This window comes from Ranitomeya imitator, chromosome 5, assembly GCF_032444005.1.
Source record: "Ranitomeya imitator isolate aRanImi1 chromosome 5, aRanImi1.pri, whole genome shotgun sequence".
NCBI classification, from domain to species: domain Eukaryota; kingdom Metazoa; phylum Chordata; class Amphibia; order Anura; family Dendrobatidae; genus Ranitomeya; species Ranitomeya imitator.
In genome coordinates, this window is record NC_091286.1 from 679,197,433 (window position 1) to 679,217,042 (window position 19,610).

General features: G+C 50.2%; 1 protein-coding gene across 1 annotated transcript in view; it reads right to left on the minus strand.

Annotated features, from left to right (window-relative positions):
* PKHD1 (PKHD1 ciliary IPT domain containing fibrocystin/polyductin) overlaps nt 1-19,610 on the minus strand; it is a 918,515-nt gene that overhangs the window by 398,031 nt on the left and 500,874 nt on the right. The window contains exon 44 of the mRNA XM_069726855.1: nt 7,802-7,936. Coding sequence (XP_069582956.1) covers nt 7,802-7,936 — 135 coding nt within the window. The remainder of the gene's footprint in view (nt 1-7,801; nt 7,937-19,610) is intronic.

Sequence of the window (19,610 nt, forward strand, 5' to 3'; positions counted from 1 at the left end):
TGTCATCGCTTCTCTAAGATGGTCCATTTGGTACCCTTGTCTAAATTGCCTTCCTCCTCTGATTTGGTGCCATTGTTTTTCCAGCATGTGGTTCGTTTACATGGCATTCCGGAGAACATCGTTTCGGACAGAGGTTCCCAGTTTGTTTCGAGGTTTTGGCGATCCTTTTGTGCTAGGATGGGTATTGATTTGTCTTTTTCCTCGGCTTTCCATCCTCAGACAAATGGCCAAACCGAACGAACTAATCAGACTTTGGAAACATATCTGAGATGCTTTGTTTCTGCTGATCAGGATGATTGGGTGTCCTTTTTGCCTTTGGCTGAGTTCGCCCTTAATAATCGGGCCAGCTCGGCTACTTTGGTTTCGCCGTTTTTCTGCAATTCTGGTTTCCATCCTCGTTTCTCTTCAGGGCAGGTTGAGTCTTCGGACTGTCCTGGTGTAGATACTGTGGTGGATAGGTTGCAGCAGATTTGGACTCATGTGGTGGACAATTTGACATTGTCCCAGGAGAAGGCTCAACGTTTCGCTAACCGCCGGCGCTATGTGGGTCCCCGACTTCGTGTTGGGGATTTGGTTTGGTTGTTGTCTCGTTATGTTCCTATGAAGGTTTCCTCTCCTAAGTTTAAGCCTCGTTTCATTGGTCCGTATAGGATTTCTGAAGTTCTTAATCCTGTGTCATTTCGTTTGGACCTTCCAGCTTCTTTTGCCATCCATAATGTATTCCATAGGTTGTTGTTGCGGAGATACGTGGCACCTGTGGTTCCATCCGTTGATCCTCCTGCCCCGGTGTTGGTTGAGGGGGAGTTGGAGTATGTGGTGGAGAAGATTTTGGATTCTCGTATTTCGAGACGGAAACTCCAGTACCTGGTCAAGTGGAAGGGTTATGGTCGTCAGGAAGATAATTCCTGGGTCTTTGCCTCTGATGTTCATGCTGCCGATCTGGTTCGTGCCTTTCATTGGGCTCGTCCTGGTCGGCCTGGGGGCTCTGGTGAGGGTTCGGTGACCCCTCCTCAAGGGGGGGGGTACTGTTGTGAATTCTGTTGTCAAGCTCCCTCCTGTGGTCATGAATGGTACTTTGGCTGGTTCTGTCCATGGGCTTCCTCTGGTGGTTGTGAGTGGGGCTGTGGCTTCTGAGGTTCCTTCCACAGGTGACGAGGTTAATTCGTTAGCTGGCTGCTCTATTTAACTCCACTTAGATCTTTGCTCCATGCCACCTGTCAATGTTCCAGTATTGGTCTAGTTCGCTCCTGGATCGTTCTTGTGACCTGTCTTCCCAGCAGAAGCTAAGTTCCTGCTTGTTTTTCTCTGGTTTGCTATTTTTCTGTCCAGCTTGCTATTTTGATTTTTTGTCTTGCTTGCTGGAAGCTCTGGGACGCAGAGGGAGCGCCTCCGCACCGTGAGTCGTTGCGGAGCGTCTTTTTGCACCCTCTGCGTGGTCTTTTTGTAGTTTTTGTGCTGACCGCAAAGTTACCTTTCCTATCCTCTGTCTGTTCAGTAAGTCGGGCCTCACTTTGCTAAATCTATTTCATCTCCGTGTTTGTAATTTCCATCTTTACTCACAGTCATTATATGTGGGGGGCTGCCTTTTCCTTTGGGGAATTTCTCTGAGGCAAGGTAGGCTTTATTTTTCTATCTCTAGGGCTAGCTAGTTCCTTAGGCTGTGACGAGTTGCATAGGGAGCGTTAGGAGCAATCCACGGCTATTTCTAGTGTGTGTGATAGGATTAGGGATTGCGGTCAGCAGAGTTTCCACGTCTCAGAGCTTGTCCTGTATTATTAGTAACTATCAAGTCATTCCGTGTGCTCTTAACCACCAGGTCCATTATTGTCCTAACCACCAGGTCATAACACCAGACCCGCCGAAGGATGGTAGGTTCCCCAACACAGACCATCCAGAACCAGAGTCTTACTGTGTGCTATTCAGGGATCCAGTCCTACTCCCAGAACCTCCAACACACCAGCATGAGCTCTTCAGGAAGCCTCCTCCCAGGTCTTCCAACACATGAACCGAACATGTGACCTGTCCAGGTGCTATTCAGGACCTCGTCCAACACCCCAGGCATATGACCTGTCCAGGTACTATTCAGGACCTCGTCCAACACCCCAGGCATATAACCTGTCCAGGTGCTATTCAGGACGTCAGTCCAATACCCCAGGCATATGACCTGTCCAGGTGCTATTCAGGACGTCAGTCCAACACTCCAGGCCACTAGCAAGTCCAAAGCCCCACCATGTGCTCTTCAGGACTCCTACTCCCAGGAAATCCAACACATCAGCATGTGCTCTTCAGGACTCCTACTCCAGGAAAATCCAATACATCATTGTGACGCCCAGGAGACCGGGATACCCAGCACCGGACCAATGGAGTCTGTCTCTTGAGGGGGATGTCACGGGTGGCTTGACCCGGTGCTGTAGCCTCAGGCAATGCACAGTGTAAGGGGTATCGTGAGGGAGCAGGCACTTACTTGATCAGCAGCAGGTTCTCCCAGCGGTGACGATCTCGATCCTGGATAGATGGCTATTGTCCAAATGAAAGACTGAGGCACTGAAACGTTTAACCAGTTTACTTTAACATAAAAGGATTTACAACCAGTCCTGTCACCGGAGTCTGTATGGGAACTCTGAGTTACTTTGACCCTGCCGGGGTCTTCGCCTCTTATTGTGCGCAATTTCTGTGTGGCCCTGCTGCTGTATGTGAACTGGCTGCCGGCCCAATCTGTCCCCTCCGGGTCCTGGTTCGACGGGCAACCCGAGTCCTTTTATCGGTTTACCCCCTCTGGGAGTACCGCTGAACTCTGTGTCTGTTGCTGCGTCCGGCCCTAGTGAAGCTGATATCACCTCACGTTTTTCCGGTTGCTGTATTATATATAATGAATACAGCCACGGATCCGGTATCCGTCTTTGCGCCTGTTCTGGGTAGTGATTAATGCTACCCGGTTCTCACAATGTCCTTTTTCTCTATCCCTCTTCTCCTCAGGCCGGTGATTTAGGCCTGGTAACAGTCACAGGGCTGTTAGATATTCAACTGTATGACCTCTCACTTTCAGCTCCTTGGCCCAACTGCCATTTCTTCTCTCAGACCAGAATGGATCAAGGGGAGTCTCTGGAGCTCCCCCTTCTGGCCGGAGGTGGTAGTGAAGTCTTGCTAATTTAGTATTTGTATTTACTGTCAGTAACTATTTTTGTGGCAAATACCCCTAGGGGTGCCACATTCCCCCTTAGTTAAGAACAGTACTCCGGGACTGTGGGACAATAACATTTTGAAATAACAATTAATATGTACAGAGTCTTAAAAATGAAAAGTTACAAAAACCACTCAAGGAAACAAAAATAGAGTTCTGTAAAAAGTCACTTTCAATAGTTTTCAATGGGGAATGGATTTTTCTTTAATAAAGTCAATTTTCAAGATTTTTCATCCCAGTTTTCACAGTTTTGGGCTCCAATCACGGCACACAATACCCGGTATACGGGCTGGCTAGATCCTGTTCGTGACGCCAATTGTGACGCCCAGGAGACCGGGATACCCAGCACCGGACCAATGGAGTCTGTCTCTTGAGGGGGATGTCACGGGTGGCTTGACCCGGTGCTGTAGCCTCAGGCAATGCACAGTGTAAGGGGTATCGTGAGGGAGCAGGCACTTACTTGATCAGCAGCAGGTTCTCCCAGCGGTGACGATCTCGATCCTGGATAGATGGCTATTGTCCAAATGAAAGACTGAGGCACTGAAACGTTTAACCAGTTTACTTTAACATAAAAGGATTTACAACCAGTCCTGTCACCGGAGTCTGTATGGGAACTCTGAGTTACTTTGACCCTGCCGGGGTCTTCGCCTCTTATTGTGCGCAATTTCTGTGTGGCCCTGCTGCTGTATGTGAACTGGCTGCCGGCCCAATCTGTCCCCTCCGGGTCCTGGTTCGACGGGCAACCCGAGTCCTTTTATCGGTTTACCCCCTCTGGGAGTACCGCTGAACTCTGTGTCTGTTGCTGCGTCCGGCCCTAGTGAAGCTGATATCACCTCACGTTTTTCCGGTTGCTGTATTATATATAATGAATACAGCCACGGATCCGGTATCCGTCTTTGCGCCTGTTCTGGGTAGTGATTAATGCTACCCGGTTCTCACAATGTCCTTTTTCTCTATCCCTCTTCTCCTCAGGCCGGTGATTTAGGCCTGGTAACAGTCACAGGGCTGTTAGATATTCAACTGTATGACCTCTCACTTTCAGCTCCTTAGTCCAACTGCCATTTCTTCTCTCAGACCAGAATGGATCAAGGGGAGTCTCTGGAGCTCCCCCTTCTGGCCGGAGGTGGTAGTGAAGTCTTGCTAATTTAGTATTTGTATTTACTGTCAGTAACTATTTTTGTGGCAAATACCCCTAGGGGTGCCACATCAGCATGTGCTCTTCAGGATTCCTACTCTCAGGAAATCCAACACATACTTCCAGGACCTTCACCACTCAGGTCCAAACACTGGAACCACAAAGGAACATGTGACCTTCACCCTGGTCACATTATATACCCTTAACCACTCCCCTGGATGGGAGTGTTAGTGTGTGGCTAGTTTGTCCCGCCCATCTCACATAACTAGCCTAGTAAGTCTCCCTTACAACTACACCATATATATACACACTCTTGAGGGACTACAGGTCCGAGAACAACAACATTGCATCAGACTTACCACGCAGACTCCTTCTACGACACATATCGGCCACTCACAATTCTGCCAATCATTGTTTCACCACCATTATAACAAAAGATATGCCTCCATGCACATCTCAAGGAGCACACACAGTGCCCCCTACCTGCCACAGTGGTCACTGCATTACACTTTATTAAGACAAAAATCCACAGGACACCAGGACTTTGAAAACCCAACAATATTTTGGAGAAATAGACTTCTATTCATCTGTATTAGCTCCAGCAGCAGACTCTGTCTCTTCTTTCACTTGTTTTCAGCTGTCATATAAGTTGTAAATCTAGTGACACCTCTCATGTCAACCGCTTAGGCCATTGTTAGGCCAACATATGGTGTGCTCCATCTGAGTATTCAGGTACATTTGATGACTGACACTACGTCTCCGTTGGACTTTGATGTTACTGTGTCTCCTGTCTTTCCCAGCTCAGTCTCACCAGTGGGCTCTACTCTTCTGGTTTCAAGTTGCCTCTGCTGTTCCAAAGTGCCTTTCTGCAAACTCAGCTAAGCTTTTGCAAGGTGCCTGTCCACATTCTCATCTATGCTGTTCCAGGATGCCTACCCTTAGACTCGACTATGCTGTTCCAAAGTGCCTTTCTGCAAACTCAACTATCCTGTTGCAAGGTGCCTGTCCACATACTTGGCTATGCGGTTCCAAGGTGCCTATCTGGTTACCCTATTCTGCACTTCTAAGATGCCAGCTCCCACATTCAGCTCTGCTGCTGTTTGCAAAACCAGCCTTGCCCTTCACTGATGTGACATTCTTAGCTCAACGTTTCCATGACCAAGGGTGCATCCACAATTTTCAACTCTGTTGTTCCATGACCAAGGTCGCGTCCACCATTCTTAGCTCTACCATTCCACAACACAGGTGCTATCCAGCATTCTCTGCTCTGCCGTTCCATGACCAAGGTACTATCAGCATTTTCATCTTTGCTGTTCCATGATCCAAGTGCCATCCACCATTTAGCGGTAACATTTCACAGCCAAGGTATTATTCAGCATTCTCTGCTCTGCTGTTCAATTGCCAAGGTATCATCCGCATTCTCAGCTCTTCTGTTCCATGATCTAGGTTCAATCCAGCATTATCAGCCCTGTCATTCAACAACCAAGGTGCTAACCAGCATTCTCTGCTCTGCAGTTCCATGACCAAGGTTATTTCAGCATTCTCAGCTCTGCCGTTCCATGGCCAAAGTGCCATCCACCATTCTTATCTGTACCATTCCACAATCATGGTGCTATCCACCATTCTCTGCTCTGCTGTTCTATGACCAAAGTATATTCTGCAAATTTCAGCTCTGCTGTCCCATGACCAAGGTATCGTCTGCAATCTCAGCTCTTCTGTTCCATGATTGAGGTGCAATCCAGCATTATCAGCCCTGCCATTTCATGACCAAGCTGCTATCAAGCATTCTCTGCTCTGCTGTTCCTTGACCAAGGTGAAAGCCAGCATTCTCAGGTCTGCTATTGGATGACCAAAGTACCATCCAGCATTCTCAGGTCTGCCATTAGATGACCTAAGTACCATCCAGCATTCTCAGGTCTGCCATTAGATGACCAAAGTACCATCCAGCATTCTCTGGTCTGCCATTGGATGACCAAAGTACCATCCAGCATTCTCAGGTCTGCCATTAGATGACCTAAGTACCATCCAGCATTCTCAGGTCTGCCATTAGATGACCAAAGTACCATCCAGCATTCTCAGGTCTGCCATTAGATGACCAAAGTACCATCCAGTATTCTCAGATCTGCCATTAGATGACCTAAGTACCATCCCGCATTCTCAGGTCTGCCATTAGATGACCAAAGTACCATCCAGCATTCTCAGGTCTGCCATTAGATGACCAAAGTACCATCCAGCATTCTCAGGTCTGCCATTAGATGACCAAAGTACCATCCAGCATTCTCAGGTCTGCCATTAGATGACCAATGTACCATCCAGCATTCTCAGGTCTGCCATTAGATGACCTAAGTACCATCCCGCATTCTCAGGTCTGCCATTAGATGACCAAAGTACCATCCAGCATTCTCAGGTCTGCCATTAGATGACCAAAGTACCATCCAGCATTCTCAGGTCTGCCATTAGATGACCAAAGTACCATCCAGCATTCTCAGGTCTGCCATTAGATGACCAATGTACCATCCAGCATTCTCAGGTCTGCCATTCCATGACCTAAGTACTATCCAGCATTCTCAGGTCTGCCATTCCATGACCAAGGTGACAGCCAACATTCTCAGGTCTGCCATTAGATGACCTAAGTACCATCCAGCATTCTCAGGTCTGCCATTCCATGACCAAGGTGCCATCCAGCAATCTCAGCTCCGCCATATCATGCCTCAAAGCCTTTCCAGTTCTAGTATTCCAGGTTACTTCAGGTGCTGTCCTGCATATCCAGCTCAGCTGTTCTATGGTGCATCTGCATCATTGCCTCCGGTTTAGACCTGCGGCTTAGAGAATCTACCGCCTCATAAGATAGGCTACTTGATAACTTAGCAAAATCAAAGCACCGAGACACCAATCCCATGAACAGAGAATCATTATTCCATTTCTTCTCGACTCATACGGTCTTCTTGGCCCATAATCTTGGGAGAAAGCAATTTTTTACCCAACTTTCTAATTTATAATAATCGTAATAATTATTCACAATCCCGCCGCATAGTGACTATTAGCGACCCGCGGTTCTGCCATATTGAGAACCTCTATAATATAAAGGCGCCGTGTATTCCGCTCACTATGCTTATCCCCCAGACTTTGTATATTGTACTAATCCCGGGAGAGTGGGAAATAATGAAATATCGTTGGAGCCATCACCTATATGCTCCGGGACACAAAACACAGTGTTATTATTAGTCGAGCCCCATAATATACAATATTTTTTGGGGGGCCGTTATTAGACATGCTCAAGGATTGAGACATGAGTTAAAAGGAAACCAGAAATCTTACTTCATAAAATTTGTTTTCCAGAGCTTAAAGCAATAGTTCGGTAATTTCCCCTCCCTCCACCCCCGGATATGACAAGCTTGTATTAGGACGGCCGGTCATATAGGAGCTGTCAAAAGGTTATTTATGCCTGCTAACTCCGAAGGAAAAGATTAAATTTCATTACTTACCTCGCCATCAAAATGGCCAAGCAATAAACTATCAGAAACTTCAGTATTCCCAGAGCTTTCGCCGATATTAATTCCAAATTCTTCGCAAGAAAAGATCTTAAAGTCTTTAAAAGAAACATTTCCGCATTTTGTGATCTAAACATGGAAAAAAATAGGGACAATTTAAGAGGATGATTTGCCATAAAATCCTTTTTTATTTTATATAGCCCTGCTTCTGTAATTACTGCAAATCTGGCAGACCTGGCATTTAGCCATGAACCAGGTGGAGCAGGATGAGCAGGATGAGCAGTGTATAAGTGTATGCATGGAAGTTGGAGAAGGACCTACCGTATATCAAAATGGGGATCTTAGCTGCTTTAGCTAGAAGCCAGCTCACCCAATCTATCAAATATTGCTAAGAAATGCAGCTCACTGTCACCACGTTTTTGTCATTTTGGATTATCATCAACAAGATTGCTGCTCAGGATTAGTGTTGAGCGATACCTTCCGATATCGGAAAGTATCGGTATCGGTTTGGATCGGCCGATATTCAAAAAATATCGGATATCGCCGATACCGATACCCGATCCCAATGCAAGTCAATGGGACCAAAATATCGGAATTAAAATAAACCCTTTCTTTCCTTGTAGGTTCATTCTACATGAATGAAAACAACTAAGAATAATGCCGGATGTATTTGGGGAGGTGGCGGAGACATTAAAGTCATAGAGGTTTATCCCAATCAAATAGAATAGCATGTTTTTTGTTTTTTTTTAAGACGTTCGGAGTGACAAAGATATTGACTATGTAAATTTTTTTTTTATTTTGTCAGATATTGATGTTTCACTATTCCACGCCCTTCCCCTTCTTTTTTTTCTTTTTTTTTTTCTTTTCCCACACTTTCATCTTCATCATCATCAGCATCTTTGACATCAACTTCTTCACCTTATTCATCTTCTTCTTCATCTTCTACCTATTTTTTTTTTTTTATTACATTCTTCATATTCATTTTATTCAACTATTATTATTCTTCTTATTCTACATATTCTTTTTATTCCACTGTTATTATTCTTCCTATTCTACTTCTTCATCATATTCTCATTTGTGACAGGCATTCCCGTAGTTGTTATCTATAAAAGTTTGAAGATTACACCTTCCGTTCTGCCAGTCACAAAAGTTACATTTGTCCGCGTTCAGTTTGGCCTGCAGCATCAGGCTTTATCCAGGGGCACCACGAGGAGGAACGGACTCACCCCCATACACTGCTTAGTCTTCTTCTGCATATAATTTAGATAATATCTTTTGCTCTGATATTAAGTCTTATGCTTAATGTTCTTCTGCTCTTTGTTCTGCAGCCTCTTGTTCTTCTGCTTCTCGGTCTTCCATGTTGTCGTCTCCAGGGTCGTCGTCTCCAGTGTCGTCATCTCCGCCGTCGTCGTCTCCGCCGTCGTCGTCATCGGGGTGGTCTTCCGTGTCGTCGTCATCGTGGTGGTCTTCCGGGTCGTCGACGTTAGGGTCTTCAACTTGGAAATGTAGCAGAAGGTACAAGAAGGCTGAGAAAATGCCAAGAACCAGCTGATGGAACTGGAACTCGGATGGCTACCCGAAGGTTCAAGAGCCTATGGAACTACCGAGGACCAGCTGACGTTACTGGAACCCGGTTACTAAGCAGGAGGTACCCGTGCTAAAAAGCACTACCAAGGACCGCCTGACGTTGACGGAACTCGGATACCCAGAAGGAGGCACCTAAGCCAAAGGCTCTGCCCGGAACCAGCTGACGTTACTGGAACCAGGATGGGGAGCAGAAGGTACAAGAGCAAAAGACACTGCCGAGAACCAGCTGACGGTACTGGAACCCGGATGGGTAGCCGAAGGTCCAAGAGCCAATGGAACTACCGAGGACCAGCTGACGTTACTGGAACCCGGTTACTAAGCAGGAGGTACCCGTGCCTGAAAGCACTACCAAGGACCACCTGACGTTGGTGGAACTTGGATACCCAGAAGGAGGCACCTAAGCCAAAGGCTCTGCCCGGAACCAGCTGACGGTACTGGAACCAGGATGGGGAGCAGAAGGTACAAGAGCAAAAGACACTGCCGAGAACCAGCTGACGGTGCTGGAACCAGGTGGTGGACCCGAAGGTCCACAGGAGAGGAGAGAACAGCTAGGCCGCGAGGCAGCCGCAGTTACCGAACCCCAACAGTCCTACAGGGGGAGCTGGGCCTACTGGCACTACAGAACCAGCCTTGACTACCAGTTCACGCAGCCCACATAGGAAGCTCCTAAACTGGAGGCACCCTGGAGTTGGCTAACCCGACCGCACCACGACGAGGCAAGCATAGGTGTCTCAGTGAGCTTGACACAACCCGGAAACAGCTGACGGTGCTGAAACCAGGCTTGGCACGAGGGAGTACCTGTGACAAAAACACTGCCGAGAACCAGCTGGCGGTGCTGGAACCCGGATGCGTTGCCCCAGTGTGCAAGAGCCAATGGCACGACCGAGGACCAGCTGACGGTGCTGGAACCCGGTTACTAAGCTGTAGGTGCCCGCGCTTAAAAGCACTACCAAGGACCGCCTGGCGTTGGCGGAACTCGGATACCCAGGAGGAGGCACCTAAGCCAAAGGCTCGGCCCGGAACCAGCTGACGGTGCTGGAACCAGGTGGTGGACCCGAAGGTCCACAGGAGAGGAGAGAACAGCTAGGCCGCGAGGCAGCCGCAGTTACCGAACCCCAACAGTCCTACAGGGGGAGCTGGGCCTACTGGCACTACAGAACCAGCCTTGACTACCAGTTCACGCAGCCCACATAGGAAGCTCCTAAACTGGAGGCACCCTGGAGTTGGCTAACCCGACCGCACCACGACGAGGCAAGCATAGGTGTCTCAGTGAGCTTGACACAACCCGGAAACAGCTGACGGTGCTGAAACCAGGCTTGGCACGAGGGAGTACCTGTGACAAAAACACTGCCGAGAACCAGCTGGCGGTGCTGGAACCCGGATGCGTTGCCCCAGTGTGCAAGAGCCAATGGCACGACCGAGGACCAGCTGACGGTGCTGGAACCCGGTTACTAAGCTGTAGGTGCCCGCGCTTAAAAGCACTACCAAGGACCGCCTGGCGTTGGCGGAACTCGGATACCCAGGAGGAGGCACCTAAGCCAAAGGCTCGGCCCGGAACCAGCTGACGGTGCTGGAACCAGGTGGTGGACCCGAAGGTCCACAGGAGAGGAGAGAACAGCTAGGCCGCGAGGCAGCCGCAGTTACCGAACCCCAACAGTCCTACAGGGGGAGCTGGGCCTACTGGCACTACAGAACCAGCCTTGACTACCAGTTCACGCAGCCCACATAGGAAGCTCCTAAACTGGAGGCACCCTGGAGTTGGCTAACCCGACCGCACCACGACGAGGCAAGCATAGGTGTCTCAGTGAGCTTGACACAACCCGGAAACAGCTGACGGTGCTGAAACCAGGCTTGGCACGAGGGAGTACCTGTGACAAAAACACTGCCGAGAACCAGCTGGCGGTGCTGGAACCCGGATGCGTTGCCCCAGTGTGCAAGAGCCAATGGCACGACCGAGGACCAGCTGACGGTGCTGGAACCCGGTTACTAAGCTGTAGGTGCCCGCGCTTAAAAGCACTACCAAGGACCGCCTGGCGTTGGCGGAACTCGGATACCCAGGAGGAGGCACCTAAGCCAAAGGCTCGGCCCGGAACCAGCTGACGGTGCTGGAACCAGGTGGTGGACCCCAAGGCCCACAGGAGAGGAGAGAACAGCTAGGCCGCGAGGCAGCCGCAGTTACCGAACCCCAACAGTCCTACAGGGGGAGCTGGGCCTACTGGCACTACAGAACCAGCCTTGACTACCAGTTCACGCAGCCCACATAGGAAGCTCCTAAACTGGAGGCACCCTGGAGTTGGCTAACCCGACCGCACCACGACGAGGCAAGCATAGGTGTCTCAGTGAGCTTGACACAACCCGGAAACAGCTGACGGTGCTGAAACCAGGCTTGGCACGAGGGAGTACCTGTGACAAGAACACTGCCGAGAACCAGCTGGCGGTGCTGGAACCCGGATGCGTTGCCTTGCCTATTAAAGATTGTCTTCCTAGAGCCCCAACTAGCGGTGTTGGAGCAAAGGGTAAGCAGGGGGAGATGAGTGTAGGCCGAAGCCTGCACTGGAGGCAGCTTTGTGTCTGCGTTGCGTTTGCAGGACACTTTGCCGGCTACACACTGGGGGAACAGCTGGCGTTGCTGAACCCCACTAACACAATGGCGTGTGTTTTTCTCTGTGCAGCTAGCACTTGCGGGCAAAAACTAGCGATGTTAGAGCCCGTGTTGAAGCAGGAGGAGGAGGAGAGGAGCAGAGTGTAGGCCGAAGCTTAGTTGAACCAATTTCAAAGGAAACCTTTAACCCCCCCCTCAGGTGTTACAAAGTACAAGAGACACACCTTGTGCAGTATTAATGCTGCACAAGTGAAAGGTTGCTCTATTAATTTGTCTACTTGCACACGCTGAATGAAAGACATACACAATTTACCCCATTCTACAGTCAAACTGTAGTGGATGCGTGACTTGGTTTTTTGATGAGACGCAGCACAGGTGTCCAAAATAACGCCTTGGTGCTTGGAGCAGCTTCCTGAGCGTTGTTATTTGCTGTACAGGAGTCTGCGCTCTTGTGTTATCCCTTGGCAATGCCCTGTTAGCGCTGCCCATCTTATGACATCATTTCATGTTGGCCGGTGCGGTTAACGATGGCCATAAATCCCAGACCCACAGTGTCTTTTCATAAAGCCACACTGCGGTGCTGGGATTCGTGGCCTTGAGCAGTAAATATTTTGGCCGCTCACACACGTCCTTACACCTGCTTCAGACTGGGCGGCCTCTGCTGATCCCTTCTCGCATGCCGCGGCCATGAGGCTGCACAGTCTGAAGAAGGCTGAAGGAGATGAGTTAAGACAGGCGAAGATATGCACTGCTCGTGCCCATCAATCACACCCTCGCAGTCAAAATAATTAAGACAACGAGGAGCATTTTATTCAGGCAGGGCGGACGAACAGGCGCAAGTAGCCAACCAATGATGTCAGAAGACGGGAAGCGCTACCAAGGGGGGTGCTGCGTATCATTAGAAAGGAAAGTCACACCTCAGGGACAGTGGAATGGTCTCAAAGAGACACATTTTGTACGTGTTGAGTTCCACGTGGGCAAGGAGAAAACATCAGCCACCTTGTACAAATGCAGCAGTACTGCTGTACAAGGTGGCTGTTATACATAGAAACACCTGGGGGTGGGGGCCAGGCTCCCTTCAATTTCAGTTCATGTGCCTGCGTGGCGTTTGCAGGTCACGTTGCAAGCTGCACAGCAGGGGAACAGCTGGCGGTGCTGAACCCCACTAACACATTGGCTGGTGTTTTTCTCTGTGCAGCTAGCATTTCCGGGCAAAAACTAGCGGTGTTTGAGCCCAGGGTCAGCAGGAGGAGGAGGAGAGGAGCAAAGTGTAGGCCGAAGCCTGCACTGGTGGCAGCTTTTGGTCGGTTGTGCCAGCGTGGCTTGTGCTGGACACGATGCCGGCTACACAGCGGGGGAACAGCTGGCGTTGCTGAACCCCACTAACACATTGGCTGGTGTTTTTCTCTGTGCAGCTAGCATTTCCGGGCAAAAACTAGCGTTGTTAGAGCCCAGGGTCAGCAGGAGGAGGAGAGGAGCAGAGTGTAGGCCGAAGCCTAGTTGAACCAATTTCAAAGGTTACCTTTAACCCCCCCTCAGGTGTTACAAAGAACAAGAGCCACTCCTTCTGCAGCATTAATGCTGCACAAGTAAAAGGTTGCTCTATTAATTTGTCTACTTGCACAAGCTGAATGCAACACGTAGAGTATTTAGCCCATTATACTGTTTAACAGTAGTGGAGGCGTGACTTGTCTTTTTAAAGAAAAGCAGCACAGGTGTCGAAAACAACACCTTTTTGCATGGGCGCAGCTTCCTGAGCGTTGTTAGTTGCTGTACAGGAGTCTGCGCTCTTGTGATCCTTTGGCCATGCGCTGTGAGCGCTTCCTGTCTTATGACCTCATTTCATGTTGGCCGTTGCGGTTAGCGATGGACATGAATCCCAGACCCACAGTGTGTTTTTAAAAAATCACACTGCGGTGCTGGGATTCGTGCCCTGGTGCAGTAAATATGTTTGCCGCTCACACATGTCCTTACACCTGCTTCAGACTGGACGGCCTCATCTGATCCCTTATCGCCTGCCGAGGCCATGAGGACACCCAGTCTGAAGAAGGCGGAAGGAGATGAGTGAACACAGGCAAACATATGCACTGCACATGCCCATCAATCACACCCTCGCTGTCCAAAAAAATAAGACACCGAGGGCCGTTGTTTCGAGCAGGGGAGATGCACAGGCGCAGCCAGCTAACCAATGATGTCAAAAGACGGGCAGCGCTAACAAGGGTGGTGCTGCGTGTCATTACAAAGGAAAGTCACACCTCAGGGACATTGTAATGGTCTCTAATGAGACACATTTTGTACGTGTTGAGTTCCACGTGGGCAAGGAGAAAAAGTCAGCCACCTCGTACAAATGCAGCAGTACTGCTGTACAAGGTGGCTGTTATACATAGAAACACCTGTGGGTGGGGGGCAGGCTCCCTTCAATTTCAGTTCATGTGCCTGCGTGGCGTTTGCAGGTCACGTTGCAAGCTACACAGCAGGGGAACAGCTGGCGTTGCTGAACCCCACTGACACATTGACTGGTGTTTTTCTCTGTGCAGATTGCATGTCCGGGCAAAAACTAGCGGTGTTAGAGCCCAGGGTCAGCAGGAGGAGGAGGAGAGGAGCAAAGTGTAGGCCGAAGCCTGCACTGGTGGCAGCTTTTGGTCGGTTGTGCCAGCGTGGCTTGTGCTGGACACGATGCCGGCTACACAGCGGGGGAACAGCTGGCGGTGCTGAACCCCACTAACACATTGGCTGGTGTTTTTCTCTGTGCAGCTAGCATTTCCGGGCAAAAACTAGCGGTGTTTGAGCCCAGGGTCAGCAGGAGGAGTAGAGGAGCAGAGTGTAGGCCGAAGCCTAGTTGAACCAATTTCAAAGGTTACCTTTAACCCCCCCCCTCAGGTGTTGCAAGGTACAAGAGCCACACCTTGAACAGCATTAATGATGCACAAGTCAAAGGTTGCTCTATTTAATTTTGCTCCTTGCACACGCTGAATTAAACACGTACACTATTTAGCCCATTATACTGTCAAACAGTTGTGGAGGCGTGACTTGTCTTTTTAACGAGACGCAGCACAGGTGTCAAAATTTGCACCTAGGTACTGGGCGCAGATTCCTGAGCGTTGTTATTTGCTGTACAGGAGTCTGCGCTCTTGTGTTATCCCTTGGCAATACCCTGTTAGTGCAGGCCGTCTCATGACCTCATTTCATGTTGGCCGGTGCGGTTAACGATGGCCATAAATCCCAGACCCACAGTGGCTTTTCCTAAAGTCACACTGCGGTGCTGGGATTCGTGGCCTTGTGCAGTAAATATGTTCGCCGCTCACACATGTCCTTACACCTGCTTCAGACTGGGCGGCCTCAGCTGATCCCTTATCGCATGCCGCGGCCATGAGGCCGCACAGTCAGAAGAAGGCGGAAGGAGGGGAGTGAAAACAGGGGAACATATGCACTGCTCGTGCCCATCAATCACACCCTCGCAGTCAAAATATATGAGACAACGGGGGGCGTTGTGTCGGACAGGGGGGACGCACAGGCACAGCCAGCCAACCAATGATGTCAGGAGACGGGCAGCGCTAACAATGGGGGTGCTGCGTGTCATTAAAAAGGAAAGTCACACCTCAGGGACATTGTAATGGTCTGTAATGAGACACATTTTGTACTTGTTGAGTTCCACGTGTGCAAGGAGAAAAAGTCAGCCACCTTGTACAAATGCAGCAGTACTGCTGTACAAGGTGGCTGTTATACATAGAAACACCTGTGGGTGGGGGGCAGGCTCCCTTCAATTTCAGTTCATGTGCCTGCGTGGCGTTTGCAGGTCACGTTGCAAGCTACACAGCAGGGGAACAGCTGGCGTTGCTGAACCCCACTGACACATTGACTGGTGTTTTTCTCTGTGCAGATTGCATGTCCGGGCAAAAACTAGCGGTGTTAGAGCCCAGGGTCAGCAGGAGGAGGAGGAGAGGAGCAAAGTGTAGGCCGCAGCCTGCACTGGTGGCAGCTTTTGTTCTGTTGTGCCAGCGTGGCTTGTGCTGGACACGTTGCCGACTACACAGCAGGGGAACAGCTGGCGGTGCTGAACCCCACTAACACATTGGCTGGTGTTTTTCTCTGTGCAGCTAGCATTTCCGGGCAGAAACTGGCGTTGTTTGAGCCCAGGGTCAGCAGGAGGAGTAGAGGAGCAGAGTGTAGGCCGAAGCCTAGTTGAACCAATTTCAAAGGTTACCTTTAACCCCCCCCTCAGGTGTTGCAAGGTACAAGAGCCACACCTTGAACAGCATTAATGATGCACAAGTCAAAGGTTGCTCTATTTAATTTTGCTCCTTGCACACGCTGAATTAAACACGTACACTATTTAGCCCATTATACTGTCAAACAGTTGTGGAGGCGTGACTTGTCTTTTTAACGAGACGCAGCACAGGTGTCAAAATTTGCACCTAGGTACTGGGCGCAGATTCCTGAGCGTTGTTATTTGCTGTACAGGAGTCTGCGCTCTTGTGTTATCCCTTGGCAATACCCTGTTAGTGCAGGCCGTCTCATGACCTCATTTCATGTTGGCCGGTGCGGTTAACGATGGCCATAAATCCCAGACCCACAGTGGCTTTTCCTAAAGTCACACTGCGGTGCTGGGATTCGTGGCCTTGTGCAGTAAATATGTTCGCCGCTCACACATGTCCTTACACCTGCTTCAGACTGGGCGGCCTCAGCTGATCCCTTATCGCATGCCGCGGCCATGAGGCCGCACAGTCAGAAGAAGGCGGAAGGAGGGGAGTGAAAACAGGGGAACATATGCACTGCTCGTGCCCATCAATCACACCCTCGCAGTCAAAATATATGAGACAACGGGGGGCGTTGTGTCGGACAGGGGGGACGCACAGGCACAGCCAGCCAACCAATGATGTCAGGAGACGGGCAGCGCTAACAATGGGGGTGCTGCGTGTCATTAAAAAGGAAAGTCACACCTCAGGGACATTGTAATGGTCTGTAATGAGACACATTTTGTACTTGTTGAGTTCCACGTGGGCAAGGAGAAAAAGTCAGCCACCTTGTACAAATGCAGCAGTACTGCTGTACAAGGTGGCTGTTATACATAGAAACACCTGTGGGTGGGGGGCAGGCTCCCTTCAATTTCAGTTCATGTGCCTGCGTGGCGTTTGCAGGTCACGTTGCAAGCTACACAGCAGGGGAACAGCTGGCGTTGCTGAACCCCACTGACACATTGACTGGTGTTTTTCTCTGTGCAGATTGCATGTCCGGGCAAAAACTAGCGGTGTTAGAGCCCAGGGTCAGCAGGAGGAGGAGGAGAGGAGCAAAGTGTAGGCCGCAGCCTGCACTGGTGGCAGCTTTTGTTCTGTTGTGCCAGCGTGGCTTGTGCTGGACACGTTGCCGACTACACAGCAGGGGAACAGCTGGCGGTGCTGAACCCCACTAACACATTGGCTGGTGTTTTTCTCTGTGCAGCTAGCATTTCCGGGCAGAAACTGGCGTTGTTTGAGCCCAGGGTCAGCAGGAGGAGTAGAGGAGCAGAGTGTAGGCCGAAGCCTAGTTGAACCAATTTCAAAGGTTACCTTTAACCCCCCCCTCAGGTGTTGCAAGGTACAAGAGCCACACCTTGAACAGCATTAATGATGCACAAGTCAAAGGTTGCTCTATTTAATTTTGCTCCTTGCACACGCTGAATTAAACACGTACACTATTTAGCCCATTATACTGTCAAACAGTTGTGGAGGCGTGACTTGTCTTTTTAACGAGACGCAGCACAGGTGTCAAAATTTGCACCTAGGTACTGGGCGCAGATTCCTGAGCGTTGTTATTTGCTGTACAGGAGTCTGCGCTCTTGTGTTATCCCTTGGCAATACCCTGTTAGTGCAGGCCGTCTCATGACCTCATTTCATGTTGGCCGGTGCGGTTAACGATGGCCATAAATCCCAGACCCACAGTGGCTTTTCCTAAAGTCACACTGCGGTGCTGGGATTCGTGGCCTTGTGCAGTAAATATGTTCGCCGCTCACACATGTCCTTACACCTGCTTCAGACTGGGCGGCCTCAGCTGATCCCTTATCGCATGCCGCGGCCATGAGGCCGCACAGTCAGAAGAAGGCGGAAGGAGGGGAGTGAAAACAGGGGAACATATGCACTGCTCGTGCCCATCAATCACACCCTCGCAGTCAAAATATATGAGACAACGGGGGGCGTTGTGTCGGACAGGGGGGACGCACAGGCACAGCCAGCCAACCAATGATGTCAGGAGACGGGCAGCGCTAACAATGGGGGTGCTGCGTGTCATTAAAAAGGAAAGTCACACCTCAGGGACATTGTAATGGTCTGTAATGAGACACATTTTGTACGTGTTGAGTTCCACGTGGGCAAGGAGAAACAGTCAGCCACCTCGTACAAATGCAGCAGTACTGCTGTACAAGGTGGCTGATATACATAGAAACACCTGTGGGTGGGGGGCAGGCTCCCTTCAATTTCAGTTCATGTGCCTGCGTGGCGTTTGCAGGTCACGTTGCAAGCTACACAGCAGGGGAACAGCTGGCGTTGCTGAACCCCACTGACACATTGACTGGTGTTTTTCTCTGTGCAGATTGCATGTCCGGGCAGAAACTGGCGTTGTTTGAGCCCAGGGTCAGCAGGAGGAGGAGGAGAGGAGCAAAGTGTAGGCCGAAGCCTGCACTGGTGGCAGCTTTTGGTCGGTTGTGCCAGCGTGGCTTGTGCTGGACACGATGCCGGCTACACAGCGGGGGAACAGCAGGCGGTGCTGAACCCCACTAACACATTGGCTGGTGTTTTTCTCTGTGCAGCTAGCATGTCCGGGCAGAAACTGGCGTTGTTTGAGCCCAGGGTCAGCAGGAGGAGGAGAGGAGCAAAGTGTAGGCCGAAGCCTGCACTGGTGGCAGCTTTTGGTCGGTTGTGCCAGCGTGGCTTGTGCTGGACACGTTGCCGACTACACAGCAGGGGAACAGCTGGCGGTGCTGAACCCCACTAACACATTGGCTGGTGTTTTTCTCTGTGCAGCTAGCATTTCCGGGCAAAAACTAGCGGTGTTTGAGCCCAGGGTCAGCAGGAGGAGTAGAGGAGCAGAGTGTAGGCCGAAGCCTAGTTGAACCAATTTCAAAGGTTACCTTTAACCCCCCCCTCAGGTGTTGCAAGGTACAAGAGCCACACCTTGTGCAGCATTAATGCTGCACAAGTAAAAGGTTGCTCTATTTGTTTTGCTCCTTGCACACGCTGACTAAAACACGTACACTATTTAGCCCATTATACTGTCAAACAGTTGTGGAGGCGTGACTTGTCTTTTTAACGAGACGCAGCACAGGTGTCAAAATTTGCACCTAGGTACTGGGCGCAGATTCCTGAGCGTTGTTATTTGCTGTACAGGAGTCTGCGCTATTGTGATCCCTTGGCCATGCGCTGTGAGCGCTTCCTGTCTTCTGACCTCATTTCATGTCGGCCGTTGCGGTTAGCGATGGACATGAATCCCAGACCCACAGTGTGTTTTTAAAAAATCACACTGCGGTGCTGGGATTCGTGCCCTGGTGCACTAAATATGTTTGCCGCTCACACATGTCCTTACACCTGCTTCAGACTGGGCGGCCTCATCTGATCCCTTATCGCCTGCCGCGGCCATGAGGAC